This window comes from Talpa occidentalis, unplaced genomic scaffold (assembly GCF_014898055.3).
Source record: "Talpa occidentalis isolate TD23 unplaced genomic scaffold, MPIMG_talOcc4v2.1 talOcc4.4, whole genome shotgun sequence".
NCBI lineage: Eukaryota > Metazoa > Chordata > Mammalia > Eulipotyphla > Talpidae > Talpa > Talpa occidentalis.
In genome coordinates, this window is record NW_023604295.1 from 27486838 (window position 1) to 27501288 (window position 14451).

At 38.1% G+C, this 14451-nt stretch overlaps 1 protein-coding gene across 3 annotated transcripts in view; it reads right to left on the bottom strand.

Annotated features, from left to right (window-relative positions):
* Positions 1-2411: 2411 nt before the first annotated feature.
* Positions 2412-14451, bottom strand: part of PEX5L (peroxisomal biogenesis factor 5 like) — a 223350-nt gene continuing 211310 nt past the window's right edge. For all 3 annotated transcript variants that reach the window (XM_054700391.1, XM_037525151.2, XM_054700392.1), the window contains 5 exons: positions 12997-13067; positions 11404-11601; positions 10591-10756; positions 10055-10212; positions 2412-3368 (listed from right to left, as the gene is read on the bottom strand). In XM_054700391.1, coding sequence (XP_054556366.1) covers positions 3164-3368; positions 10055-10212; positions 10591-10756; positions 11404-11601; positions 12997-13067 — 798 coding nt within the window. In that variant the 3' untranslated portion in view covers positions 2412-3163. The remainder of the gene's footprint in view (positions 3369-10054; positions 10213-10590; positions 10757-11403; positions 11602-12996; positions 13068-14451) is intronic.

Below are 14451 nucleotides of genomic sequence, written 5' to 3' on the forward strand. Positions count from 1 at the left end.
TGTGTGTGCACGTGTAACAATTTCTAAAATTTCTAAAAATAATTTCAAAAAGATGGCACACTTACTAAACTTTCAGAATACCCTTTTTTAGAATTCTTTTAGACTCCAAGGTATACAATAATAGCAGCGACCACTAACTTAAGGTACAGTCAACCTTGTGGAACTGATTCAGAGGCAAACAACGGTAGGGCATAAAAGACCATTCAGCTGTTTATGTTCCTAAGGAGTTCACAGAGAAAGTTATGGTACAGGGATTGGGGGCTCCTATTAAACATGGGACTAGCTACAATTGTGATCAAGTCTTTCTTGTACATCAAGAATATACTAGAAAGACTTATCTAGTTAAACTAGACACAGATCCAAGATTCAACATAATAGGTCTCTTTAAAAAAATGAATGAGGAAAGTGGCATAAAACTCTGAAAGTGTATTCTGGATATCCCAACCCCGTGACATATCACTGATTTGCTATTTTAATTGGAAGGTGAATTGGCTGAGAAAATACAATTCATAGTTTTCTATTAAAGTTTCTTGATGGATAAGATCTGCCTTTCTTTCCAGAGTCATGGGGAGTGATCTAGGGAGATGAATCAATATGATTGACCCAGGAAGAGCTGCTTCTTCCTACCCCTTCTCTTCCCAATCCTCTACCTCCTCACTGTTAAGGTACGGCAGCTCATAGACATAGCCCGGTAGACATAAAATATTTTCAAATTTAGCAATGATCACTGATTTTCTCTGCACTTTTATCTGCTAAACCCATCCTCAAAATCACATTTATGCAATTGAGTGACTGTTCTAGTAAAATGGTACTATTCTCTAAGATAGCTTAGGCTATTACCCAGTAATCTAAGAAAAAAAGTCACTCAAAATCTTTCCAGAGTGCCTCAGAAAGGAACCAAGGACAGCCAACCCTTTCGAATAGAGTCATTTAAGTGACAATTCCACATCATGAGGATAAGTTGCCAAAATCACCTCTGCCTAAGAATGTTTATACCCTTGTAAAAAAGATGAATACATTAAGGTAAAGACTTGCTATTAATTTTTAGTGGTGCTCTGATTTCTATAAATTTTCATTTGCTTTTTAGTAACTTTTAATTTAATGTTGTTAAAAATATTTTTGAGAAATGTTGTGGTCAATAATTCTGCCCTTCTTGACAGAGAACAGCCTATTAAAATCTTGGTTCTGATGGACACTACATATATTAGCTATTATTGTGAATTACCAAATTATGATGGGAAGGGAAATTGTCTACTCTCATCAAAGACAATCCCCTGGAGCTTCAAGTTACTTTGTACCCAACTCACCAAATAAAATTTGGGCCACAAAATTTGCTATCAATTAGCAATACTCAAAGTCTTCTGCATTTACCCAGCTATCAGATTTTCAGTTGTTACTGATCTCATGTATCTAGGAAGGTTAAGAAAAAAGCATATCAGCATTATTGGAAATTCGGTTACTGTTGAAAGTGGAAGATGGCATCATAAATACTTATAATGTTTGCTTTGAATTCTTTGTTCAGAGACTTCTAATGGACTATGATAGATTCAAGTCAGCCAACCAGCCAGTGAATGTGCAGGGATTTGGGGAAGGAAAGAACACATAGAGAATGGATATTATGCTTCCAGGTATATTCAAGCAGGCAGCTGCCATGGGTTGGAAGGTGGCCTTAAAAATCTTTCCCAGACTGAGTTTCTAGAATTCTAAAATTCTGGAGGAAGGAAGGAGAAGACAAAAATGACAAATGACTAGAGTTGGACACTGGTGAATATATCTTGTGGTTAGTATTTTGCAAACCATTTTTGCAGCTCTTTAAAAATGATCTTTCAAAATAATCACCAAAGCCCCCAACAGGCACAGAACACTCTGAAGAAACCGAATGGAACACAACCAATTAAATAAAACTTCACGGACAACAGAAAATTTTTGATATGATAAATGTTCAAAATGAGAGTCAAAGGGGCAGGCTTGGTTCATATTAAACCACTGGCATTCAGTGAAATCCAGCTAGAAAATACATCTTCTATCAGTTAGGATGCAGAAGGGTGAACAATGCAGCTTATTACGGAACAAAGAAAACATAATTTCTAGGAAAGTCACACATTTATCACTCTCAAGAAATATTACTTAAGATGCTAACAGTTTAAATATTACTTAAGATACTAACTGTGCAGGACAGTTAGAAAGCAAGTAAAGGATGACATCTAAGCATGTTAATATTAACTCAATAGAAATCATGAAGTCATCAGACTTTCTTCCTGCAAAGAATGCATGAAGAGACATTACCTCAACTCTTACTTAAATTCGTACAGTTCCAGAAAGCATGTGGACAAGACCTGTGTCTGACATATTTATATCCGTGTCATATCTGCTTTAAGAAAAACATTCCTTCAAAACTCTACACTATGAAAAACTATTTTCAGGAATTTTTATTTGGTCCATTGATCTAACAAGGCTGAGTTCTCAAATCTTTCACCCCCAGTTAAAAATTGGAGCAACAAAACAAAACTCCAGCAAGGCATAAATAAGATATTAAAGTGCATATATACAGTCCCAGAAAAGTTCTGATTGGGAACAGCAAAAATTTCTAGTGCAAAAACTGCTTTTGCCAGCAAAGCTCCCTCTCTGGAATCAAAGGGCTACAGTAAAAGTTAAAATTGAAACAGGTTTAAGCAATGCCTCTCTTTAGTTAAGAGTTAATATATGTGCATGCACCTTGGCTCAAACTATATTCAATCTTGTAAAAGATGAATTTCAGATGACAATTCAGAAACAGTCAGAATTCCCTGATCTGAGGCAGTGCTTTCTCCAGCTGTCCCATAAGCAAGTTCCTTAGGTGTGTCATCAGCTGCAAATGGGGACAAAAACCCCACTTTGCAATATGCTTGCAGCTTGTGGAAAGAGTATTCATAGTCACTTTATCTTGGTTTGTCTTCAGTCTCTTGCTTCTTTTTTTTTTCAAGCCCCATCTTGACTGTATATACAGCATTTTGTGCTTTTGGATCTGAACAGAGACTGGGCATTGTGTTAAGAATTACCTTGGGTTATATCACCATGGCCTTTTGAACATCTGGTTTATCCTTTTGAAATTCATAATGAAGTAGTTCTGCATTTCTCAGTACAATTACACAGAAGAAGGATTATTATTATTTCCCCCTTTCCTTCAAGGATCTAAGTTGAAAGCTCTTAGGAGGACATCCAGGTCACCAAGATTAGCCGCCTGGAAGAGTTCTGGTTGGTCCATCAGAGAAAGTGCAATTCTGAGGGCAGCCCAGATATTCCCAGAGATCGCAGGATGAGGAACTTGCTGCTGATTCCTGCTCTTTCTTTGCAAACTGAGGGCAGTGAGAAAATTGCTGACCGCTTCTCTAAGAGGGTAGAAAAACAGACATTTAAAAATGCAACAACATTCAGAGTTAGCAAATTTAAGAAACAAAGCCGGATTAAATTATCATAGTCTAAAATCCCCTCTGGTGTTTTAGATGATCAGATGAACAACTTTCTGATTCTCTCGTTCCTTTGTGAAAAATCATTGTCAACTGTAGTGAAATCAGAAAATAAAGCAGATTTTATTTTAAGAATGTCATGTGGGAGAGGAAGCAAAATTATTGCTAAGTCATGAATGTATTTGATTTCCCCCTTATCCAGGAATGATTTGAAAACTCAATCCATTTGTAAATGCAATTTATATAACTAGGATTTAAAAGAAAGCATCTGGCTCAACTCAGGTAAAAAATGGTATAATTTTGCCTATTAGGTGACAGAAATATGGGCAGCTGCCAAGGTTGAGTTTGTATTCCAAGCACCTGGGCTTGAATCCACTTATCTGGCTTCAGGCAAATTTCTTTCTTTCTTTTTTAATTATCATTTTAATTTGATAAAACTTTTAAAAATTGGAGTTACAACACTGTATATGATTTGGAGATACAGGGTCACACCCTCATGTGTATGTTACCACACCACACCCACCACCAGGCACCCATAGTTCACCACCGCAGTACACAAATTTCTTATCTTCTCTAAGCCTTAGTTTCCCTGACTATGTGGAGAACAGAAGTAATATTAAAATCTTGTTCCGAAGAGCAGGTGAATTAATTTATGTGACAGTCTTTCTTATCAGGAAGGTAGGCCAATTGTTCTCAAAGTGTGATCTCAGGAACCCTGGGGATCAGCGAGTTCAAAATTATTTTCATAATCATACTGAGGTGTTATTTTACCCTTTCACTCTTATTCTGTTATGAATGTACTGTGTAATTTTTCAGTGACCACAATCCCAGTAGACTGACTGCAGAAGCAGATATGAGTCTGTCTTCTTAAGCTAGATATTATCTACTTCTTAAGCAAGATATTAAAGAAATTTGCAAAAATGGTGAAACAATGCCACTTTCTCCCTGAACATTTTTTTTTGGTTTTGGAAAATAATTATTACAAAATATGTAATTATGTGAACATATAATTAACTTATCATTTTAAAATGAATTTTTAAAAATGGTCTGTTTAAATTCTAGTATAGTAGCTATTCATGGCTATAACCCACATAAACAAAAGCCTTTGTGGTTCTCAATGCAATGTACCTGCTGGGCCTGCCCTCTTCAGCACCCCATGTTGCCAGAAGCATGTATTAGATGTGACTAACTGGTCTTTTCTAAGAATAACAATACACCTTTAATTTGTATCTACTTTATTCTTCTTAAAAGCTTTTCACACATGAGATCTCATTTAATTCTGCATGGTAGTTATTAGTAAGTATGGTAAGAACCCTTGAAAGTGAGGTTGGATTTCTGATTCTAATGCATATGAGCTGGGCATTTGCTCATCTGGAAATAAAAGGCAACTGGGAAGTGATTGTGCAGTTTGTAGCAACCTGGGTAATGGGAGGCAGTGGGTGTTTTAATCACCCCCTCTTCCAGATTTCTTGTAATCAAGCAAGAGTGAAGGATTTATTAATGGATATGCATTGGAGGGGGGGGGTCTGCTTTGAAGGCCTTTTCTGGCTCCATCAGCACAGAATGATGGCTCAAAGAACAACTCTCAGTTCCTCTCATCATCTTAGTCCTGTAAGATCTGGGCCTGTAAGATCTGGGACAGGGGGAAGGTCTTGGACTCCCCTTGTGAACTGGCTGCTTCAAGCCCCCAAGTGTTTGGTAGTGGCCTTTGAGGGATGTGGAGAATAATAGAAGAATTAAGTTGTTAGCCTCACAAGCAGCCACGGGTTTTTCTCACGACAATAGTCTGGAGTCTTTTCTTTTTTCTTTCTTTTTTTTTTTTTTAAAGATTTATTTATTTATTTATACAAGCACTGGGTACAGTCAGAAGCACGGGAGGGTGAGAGAATTCATCAGAGCCAGAGCGGAGAACAGAACAGGTAGAACGATGAAATACATGGCTGAGGGGAGCAGCGGGTGGCAGGAGAGGTCTGCGCGCCATGTGGGACCCTCGCCGGTGGCCAGGGATCGAACCGGCGCTGCAGAGGCTGCAGGCAGCTTCGCAGCCCAGTGCTCAACCGCTGCGCCACCAGGGGAGGCCCTGGAGTCTTTTCTTAACTTGGGAACTCAGAGTCCTTTTGGGGAAGTCAATGTATGTGTACAGTTTTCAAATGTTCCACACATGAATATATTTAAATAGTTCACGTATGTTGTCATGATTAATAAAAAACACATTCATTTAAAGGCATTTCTCTATTCCAGTGGCTTTTACTGGATATACTAATAATAAAAATACTACCAAAAAGGATCAGATTTCCTTTTTTTTGTTAAAAAGTATTCTCACTTTTGAAAAGATTAATATTCCTTGGTCTAAATTCCACTCTGGAGTGCCTACTGACAAAGGAGTAGCATTTTAGGCTACACCTAAGTTTATTTATTTATTTATTTATTTATTTATTTATGTATGTATATAAGAACTGGGGTATAGGCCAGAGATGCAGGGGGTGAGAGGATTCACCAGGGACAGAGTGGGGAACAGAACAGGCAGACTGACTGGAATACACTGCTGAGGGGAACAGTGGGCGAGACAGGAGAGGTCTGCTGCACCATGTGGGTAGCTCCCTGGCCAGCTGCAGAGGCTGCGGATAACTTCACAGTGCTGTGCTCAACCCCTTGGGCAACCATGGAGGCCTTACACCCAAGTTTTACACCAATAATTTCCTCTCCTTATTTTGATCGTATACAGTACTGGGGTAGAACTTGCTTTACACTACTCACAGAAAGTATGAGATGATCAGGAAAAAATATATAATAATAAATAAAAAACCAAAACTAGCAGGCAACTATAAATTGGAGACATTCTGCAGGGGAGCGGGAAGGGGAAGGGTCAAAACAGGGGGCAAGAAGAGTACAAAGGGCTGTGGTGATGGTGCTTGGGTGAATTAATTGGTGGTGGGAATTTTATGGGGACTACACCTGAGAGGAGAAATCAAAGGATATAAAAATGAACAATGATGTAAAATATATATATACAAAATGTTAATAAAAAAGAAAATATGAGGTAACAATCAAGTGTTTAGGTATCTACACAGATACTCCCAAGTTTTGAAGGGGAAGCCCCACAACTTTAGTGGCTGTGGAAGTATTTTTTTTTTTTTTAAAGATTTATTTATTTATTTATACAAGCACTAGGTTACAGTCATAAGCGGGGAGGGTGAGAGAATTCACCAGAGCCAGAAACAGAACAGGCAGAGTGACGAAATACACTGCTGAGGGGAGCAGCAGGCGGCAGGAGAGGCCTGCGCGCCATGTGGGACCCTCGCTGGTGGCCAGGGATCGAATCAGCGCTGCAGAGGCTGTGGGCAGCTTCGCAGCCCAGTGCTCAATCACTGCGCCACCAGGGGTTGCTGCTGACTTTCCTGAGCCACCGCTCTATTGAGGGTTGTTATTTCCTAAGATACACTATACCTCAAGTTAAACTTATTTTTGGAATTCATTTAAAATTTTTGTCTGGGGCCTCCCCTGGTGGTGCAGGCGGTTGAGCGCCGTGCTGTGAAGCTGTCCACAGCCTCTGCAGTGCATGTTTGATCCCCGGCTGGCGGGCGAGGGTCCCACATGACGCAGCAGACCTCTCCTGTCTTGCCCGCTGCTCCCCTCAGCAGTGTATTTCGTCAGTCTGCCTGTTCTGTTCCCCACTCTGTCTCTGGTGAATCCTCTCACTCTCCCGCACATCTGGCCTGTACTCCGGCTCTTGTATAAATAAATAAATAAATCTTTAAAAAAATAAAAAAAAATAAAATTTATGTCTGACTTGATGTTTTCTCAGGAAAAAATATAGTGCTTATCATTACACAAGATTTCCTACATATCACATGACAATAAAAGACTCACAAAGCTCATCTGAGTTGTTCTAAAGAAACCAATTGATCGAAGTGGCCATAATTAACAATAAGAACAAAATATGTACAGGTAAATTTTGGATTATCAGACAGATGAGTAATGATTTTTAGTATAAGCATGTCCCATGCATCTTAGGGGAAATATTCATTGTCAGGTCATACTTACTGATATGTCTAAGTTTCAGTTTAATGGAACATTCTATATTTTATTTGTTAACTCTAAAGTTGGCTTGCTCCTGTACTGGAGATTTTTCTGCTTGAGGGTTAAAAATTAATACCGCATCAGAGGTGCCCATTTCTATATGTCACTGTAGGGTAAAGAAAATGTCAGGCTTTTCTGCTCTCCTGCCATCAGGATAGATGATGGATCCTTGAGGTCCTGAATGCATGCCTGATGGTGAGCACCTGGAATAGGGTGTGGGCAGATGTAGATGGGATTCACCTGGGTTAAGACTGTGCTTTTTAAGGGCGGTGTCACGGGGACGTGAGCAGAAGCCAAGAAGCTGAGAATGAACAGAAGCCGAGAGAGAAGCAGAGAAGGCTGGAGAGCCCAGATAGAGTGAAAACTTGCTGGGGGTTGGGAGGACTGCCAGCCTCCCGGCCCCCCAGCACCCTTGCCTGCTGTACCGGGTAAATCCCAATAAAAGACCTGCATAAACCCACTGAGGGTTCCAGGACTCCTTAACCAGGTCTGCTGGATCAGAAAACCTGCACTGTGCCCAGTCCTGACCTCTACAGTCATTTATCTTCATGGCCTCCTGCAAATAGTTGCCCTACTGACTCATATCTTATACCAAGAAAGTAGTTTATTAGTCCCTTGAGTATTGTTTTCTACACTAAAAAGTTATAATTAAGAAAAGTTTGTCCAGAAGATTTATAAGGTCTTCTTTAATTGAATTCAATTTATACTTGTATATATTTACATCTCTCCTAGTTCCAAAAAAGGACCTAGAGTGTCATAAAATACATGTACATGAAATAACTATAAAATAAGTGAGTAAAAGGGTTAATAAAATACAAAGATAAAATCAGCTTAGGACCATCAGGTGAAGCCAGAAATGCTGTTTGTACAGAATGGACATTGTCAGATCTGAATCAGCTGCTGAGCTGAGAGACCACCCAGGTTCAACGTGGCCCTTTGCACACCTGATATAGAAGGCTCTGCGTGACACATTTCATAATGTCCACACAATAAAACAAACCGGTTGCTCAGGAGTCCCTTAGCTATTCCTCGTTTTGACCTGAGAAAGAGGCTCATAGAGGAAATATTGTAATCTGCGACTAATGTTCTTTATAAGATTCTGTTAGTATAAATTCAACAACCGGTTTCTAAGGCCTCAATATTTGCCAGTGGCACAATGCCCAAATGCAGGTGGAAAGATAATTCTTCAGATGTCAGATGTTGCTCTGACAACATATCTAAATGATGATGATGATAGCAATGATAATCATAATAAGGTGACTACCAGATATTGAACACCTGCTCCGATATTGAACACGTGCTATGCAATTATATTTAACCTGCATAATAATCCTGGAAAGTAAGTCTTTATTTTATTATGCTCTCTTTTTTTAAGCAAGTGAAGAAAATGAAGATCAAAATTATATGCTCAGAGTCATAGAAAAGGCAAGTGACAGAACTGTGATTTGAACCCAAGTTTGTCTGATTCTAAGAGTCTGGCTCTTTCTGAGGGGGAATATAGAAAAACCACACACAGGCTTAGAGATAAGGTCAAGCTTAAAAACTAACCCTTGAAAGCTGACTCAGAACTAAAGCACCCAGAGGGGGAAGGAATGAAAGAGGTGAGAACAAAGGGAAAGAAGCACAATGGACTATGGTGATGGACTATGGGTGATGGAGGGGGGGTGCACTTTGGTGGCAATACCTGATGGGAAGGATCTTAATGTAACCTCAATTAAAAGAATGAATAAAAAAAGAAAAGAAAAACCCTACCAGTTCTCTTTTTTTCAACTATGAAAGCAATACCCATTTATTTAGAAAATAGAAAAAAACAGAAAGAAGAAGAAAAAAATCACCCTTACTTTCATTTAATCCAAAGAAATAAAGATCACTTATGGTTCCTGTTAAGGGAGGGGGTCGGTTCCCATCAACAGGGAAAGGGAAAGAGGACATAGACCTGGATGATAATGAGAAATCATGAAAGAAGAGGACATTTCAAACAACATACACACCATTAAATTTTTTTTCCAATAAAATAAAACCAACTTTATTGGTAAATTAGGTTTGGAAAACTTGGACTCTTGGTTGTGCTTTGCCACAAACTGGCTCGGGAATTTTCTTAAGTTATTTGCTTTTGCTGGACCTTCCCACGCCCCCTCCCCACATTTTTTTTTTTTTTTTTCACCTTACCTGGAAAGTGAAGGTTGGACAGTTTATGTTTCTCAGAGTTGCCCTCGGGGTATCAAAAACTAGATAAGTGGTTGCAACCAGGCTGGCTGCATCAAAATTTCTGCGGGAGAGCTCTGCACCCCCATATTTCACAAAAAACCCCTAAGGTTGCTGATCTCTACAAACTGAAGATCACTGAAGCAAACTGCCTGTTTCCACTGACCTCAGGATCTGAAAGTTCAAAGTTAATCCTTAACAGAATAACAGAAGGGGGAGGATTATTCCCACAAAGGTGTTATTTTTCTGGGAGACAACATTTCAGGTAACTCAAATGTAGCCCTGAGTGTGGTTCGTGGTTCTCAGCGCATTGCCATACTCACCTGTAGGCACCCAGGTTGATGCAGCTGATTCCCAGGTTGTACCTGGATCTGATGAAGCCAGGCTGAATCTCCAGCGCCCGCGTGTATGCTTCCACCGCTTCCTCGCTGCGGTCTCCGTTCGCCAAGGTCGCCCCTAGACGGTTCCATAATGAATAGTCCTGAAGACAAAATTAGAGCTTTAACAGCTAATCCAGTGACAGGGTATTCCCATATTCCTTGCAGAAGAAGGATGATAGCTAAAAATTAAGCCATGAACAGGGACCATGACTTGGAGAATTACTCAAAAATCATTTAAAAAAAATCTTTATGGACGACTTTATGAAATGACTTCATTCATCAAAGAGCAGCTACCATTTGATGCTGTCAGGCAGTTCATGTTTCTATTTTAGATGGTTAAGTATTAACCACAGTAGCATACCATCAGTACTGATCATTTTAAACCATGCAAGGAAATAAAAGTATAGCAGAAAAGTAGAAAAGTAGGCTGTGAAACTTATTTTTAACAAAGAACCCATGGTTTCTTGCTGTGTGCTTACCTCTGGCCGAACAGTTAAGGCAGCATTAAATGCATCTATTGCTCGATTAAATTCCCCGCTCAGGTGGAACAGAACCCCCAGCCCAGTCTGCAGGTCTGGGTCAATCATATCTCCGTTTTGGTGGGCAGCTTCCAGATATAATTCCTTCACTCCTTCCAAAACAGAGCTACAAGTGAAAAAATTAGACTTGTAACCCAAACAGCGTGAACAAAAGTGATTTACCGTTATGATGGCTTAGAAAAATCTTGCCTAAAATATCTTAGCTGAAAGAGAGGACAATTGATAGCACATATTAAAAGATGCCTACTGATTTTCATGAAATATTTTATCATCTACAAATACAGACCATGCTGAGTAAAGACTTTACAAGAAGAATTTCACTGACCCTGTGAGTGTCATTGTAGAAACCCCCGGGGCTAAGTTTCCCTGGGCCTTCGTGAGAGAATTTACCATCTCAATCTATTGATGAGAGATACCAAATCCCCACTTTCCCCACACCTAATTCTCAGGCTTTATGAAATTTGTGCATTGACACTATAATTTATTTTAGGTTAATTACATTTCCAAAACCTTTGGCTTTAAAATATGCCGCTCAGATCAATGTCTGCGAGTGGTCACACAGTAGATCATGTATCCAAAAGTTGCTCTGTCTCAGCATCAATCTTTTAGATCAGTGCTGCTCTTCTAGCAGAATGCTGTCCTGCTAATTATTCTGGAAGTGGTGATGGTGGGACTGAAGCTCTTTAATTACCAGGCGATTAAATGTGTATATCGGTCTTTACTGCCCTCAGTAATTTAATGAAAAGGATATACCTATCAACCGGAGACTTAGACATCCGCCGGGTGAGGCCTGGAGATCCCTTTTTGCTCTTCACAAGATATTTGTACTTTGGGTTTTGCTTAATCCAGCTCTTTAGAGCTTCACAGGCATCTTGCTGATGGCCAGTATTAGTGTAACTCACAGCCAAAGCCATCAAAGCTTTCAAGTTGTTGGGCTGTAATTCTAAGCACCTTAAGAAGGCAAGACAAAAACAAAACAAGACAACAAAAAAAATACACACCAATTTCAGATTTTTTTGAGCCTGAATCTAACAGTTCTTTAGAATATTTGAGATATTAATGAATTAAATGGTGCAAAAGCATTACTAAATTTGTTTATATTAAGTCCCAGGAAAATTATGTATTTAGCATATTCTGAACCAAGCATATTTTTAAAAAGTTAAATACCATCCTGATAAATGCTGGATTTGGTAATTTTAATAAGTGGTTTTAAAACTATAGAAAATATGACTAATCACTGCACATAACTTTTAGGAGTTATATTATCTAAAGAGAAATAGGGTATATCACTATTTTAATGCTGCTATACTACTTATTTAGTAAATGTACTTTATCACAAAACAAATTGACTTAAACTTAATTTGGACATTCAGAGATAAAAAAACTGAACAGTGTTTTCTAAAGGAGAGAGAAATTCTTGTGTTTCCAGACTACTAATGTGGGCTTATAGGCGATATTAGCTATAGCTTTCTCCCTCATGCTATTCCACTGGATTCTGCAAGGGCTTTTCAAAATTTGACATCAAGAGAATTTTCTGGGGGATCTGGTAAAATGCAAAATCTGGTACAGAAGTTGTAGGGTGGGCCTGAGTTTGGTAGTCCCTGGACAACACTGAACAGTGAGTACCCATATTAGGAAGAAATTACATATAAAAACATGTACAATAAATTAAAATACATATGCATAATAAATTTTATTATATATAAAGTTTTTGTTCATTCATTCAGTAATGTATAAAAAAGTACAGGGAAAATGGAAATCAATTTGGTGGCTGGGTTTAAATAAGGGGTCTAATCAAGTAAGATGTGATACATGCAACCCAAAGTAGAGTAGACCCTTAGTCAGGGGCTTGGGAGCTACACTTTCAGATTGCTGAAACTATCTCAGAAGATTCTCCATTGTCAAAGATTACATTAAGATTATGTTGAGTATGTTTTTCCTGAAGAAAACTTTCGAATACTGCAGAAAGCCAGAGGTTAAAAGGAACGCTATTCAGTGAATCTATCTTATGACTGCCTCTCACATAGGCTTTCCTTAGTGCCGATAAATGTCAGTGATTTGTAGATGGCAATACATTGCGATTTAGGGGTGTTATTTGTTCATATGTTCTTGTTTTTCAGAACTAGGTGTAGGTAATATATGGCAGCACTTTGGCCAAAATTTTTTACAACGTATTTAGAAAAGGGTCAATGGTGATAACTGATGGGGAGATTCCTCATGTTACCACAATTAAAAGAGTATATTATTATTTAAAATAATAAAAAAGAATCAAGACAAGTCTGAAAAACAGGCAGTCCATTTACAAGTGTCCACCAAACCCATGATTTTGCACTTAGCTTCATCTACCTCTGGAGGGCGACAATAGCTGCTTGTTCATTTTCATTCTCTGCCTGGGTTATCCCGAGGAATTGCCACGCCTACAAAAAAACAAAACAAACCCCCCAAAACCCAACAAAAAAAGACGTCAACATTGTAATAGGAAGCAGGATCAACCACGTGTTCTCACTGGTTGTTTACTGTGACAGATTCCTCTCTGCAGAGCAACCTGTATCAGTTGTATCTCCTGAGAGGGAAAACTATATGCATGTTTTCACTCAAACCCTCTTATAACAGCTGGGTCAAATCCTCTACCACTACTTCCAAACTCTTCCAGTATTTATTCTGTTCTGTGACCCAATGCTTTGGAGCCCTCAGAATTTCTGAGATTTCATGATATTTTACATCTTAAAATAAAAAGGTACATATATAAAATTATATATTTGGGAGGAAAATGGGTGGGAAAATGACCCAGAAATATAAGTAAGGAGTCTAAAGTTCACAATAAGGAATCTCAGGATGTATAGAATGAAATTAACTTGTCTAAGTGAAAGTCCATTATTAGCAGAGTTCACAAGAAATCTAGAACTAGGAAAAACAAAACAAAGCAAACACCCCCTTCCCCCATAATATGTCTAATACAATCAAGGTCAAATGCATATAACACCTATAAAATGCAATGTAATGAATATATAGTTTATAGCTTCTATTTTATGCTTTCCATTGTATCATAAACATTTTCACTTTTTTGCAAAATCCTCATAATTTTTGATTAAAACTTTCTTGATTAAAACCATGATTAAATTAATTATATTAAATTAAATTAATTTAATTAAGGACTGGATTAAAACTTTAATTGAAACGATCTTGAGTAGATAGCCCATTACTTTTTCAAACAATTCCCTTATTGTTTGAAGTCTATTTGCTATTGTTCTTGCTATTGTTCTAGACCTTTGCTATTGTCAATATGTGAAGAATATTTTCAAGAAAATAACATTTTTCATATTCAGGATGGACATTTTAGATGTAAATTTCTACCTGTATGCTTGTAAGAACAATAATTCTCACACCATTATAAGTGCAATTACATGAGCAAAATCTTTCATTACACACAGTCCTCAAATTTGCTGAAGGTGCAGGTATTAGTGTGAATTTTGTTTGATAAGGTTTGGGAAATACGTAACTCTCCCACCTTGAGAATCATTGTGATGGCCATTTAAAATCAAAACTCTATGAAAACACATAGAATCATCTTAAAGTGAGATAAAAGTTATATTGATTTTCTTCTTTATGGGTTATTACATATACTGTATAAACTCATAAAAATATGGATGTTATGTGCCACTTGTGACAACATGGATGGAATTGGAGGGGATTATGCTAAATGAAATAAAATAGAGGGAGAAAGACAAATATCAGATGAGTTTACTGATGTAGAATATAGTGAAACAAATCAAAGGAACTAGCAAAACTAAACAAAACAAA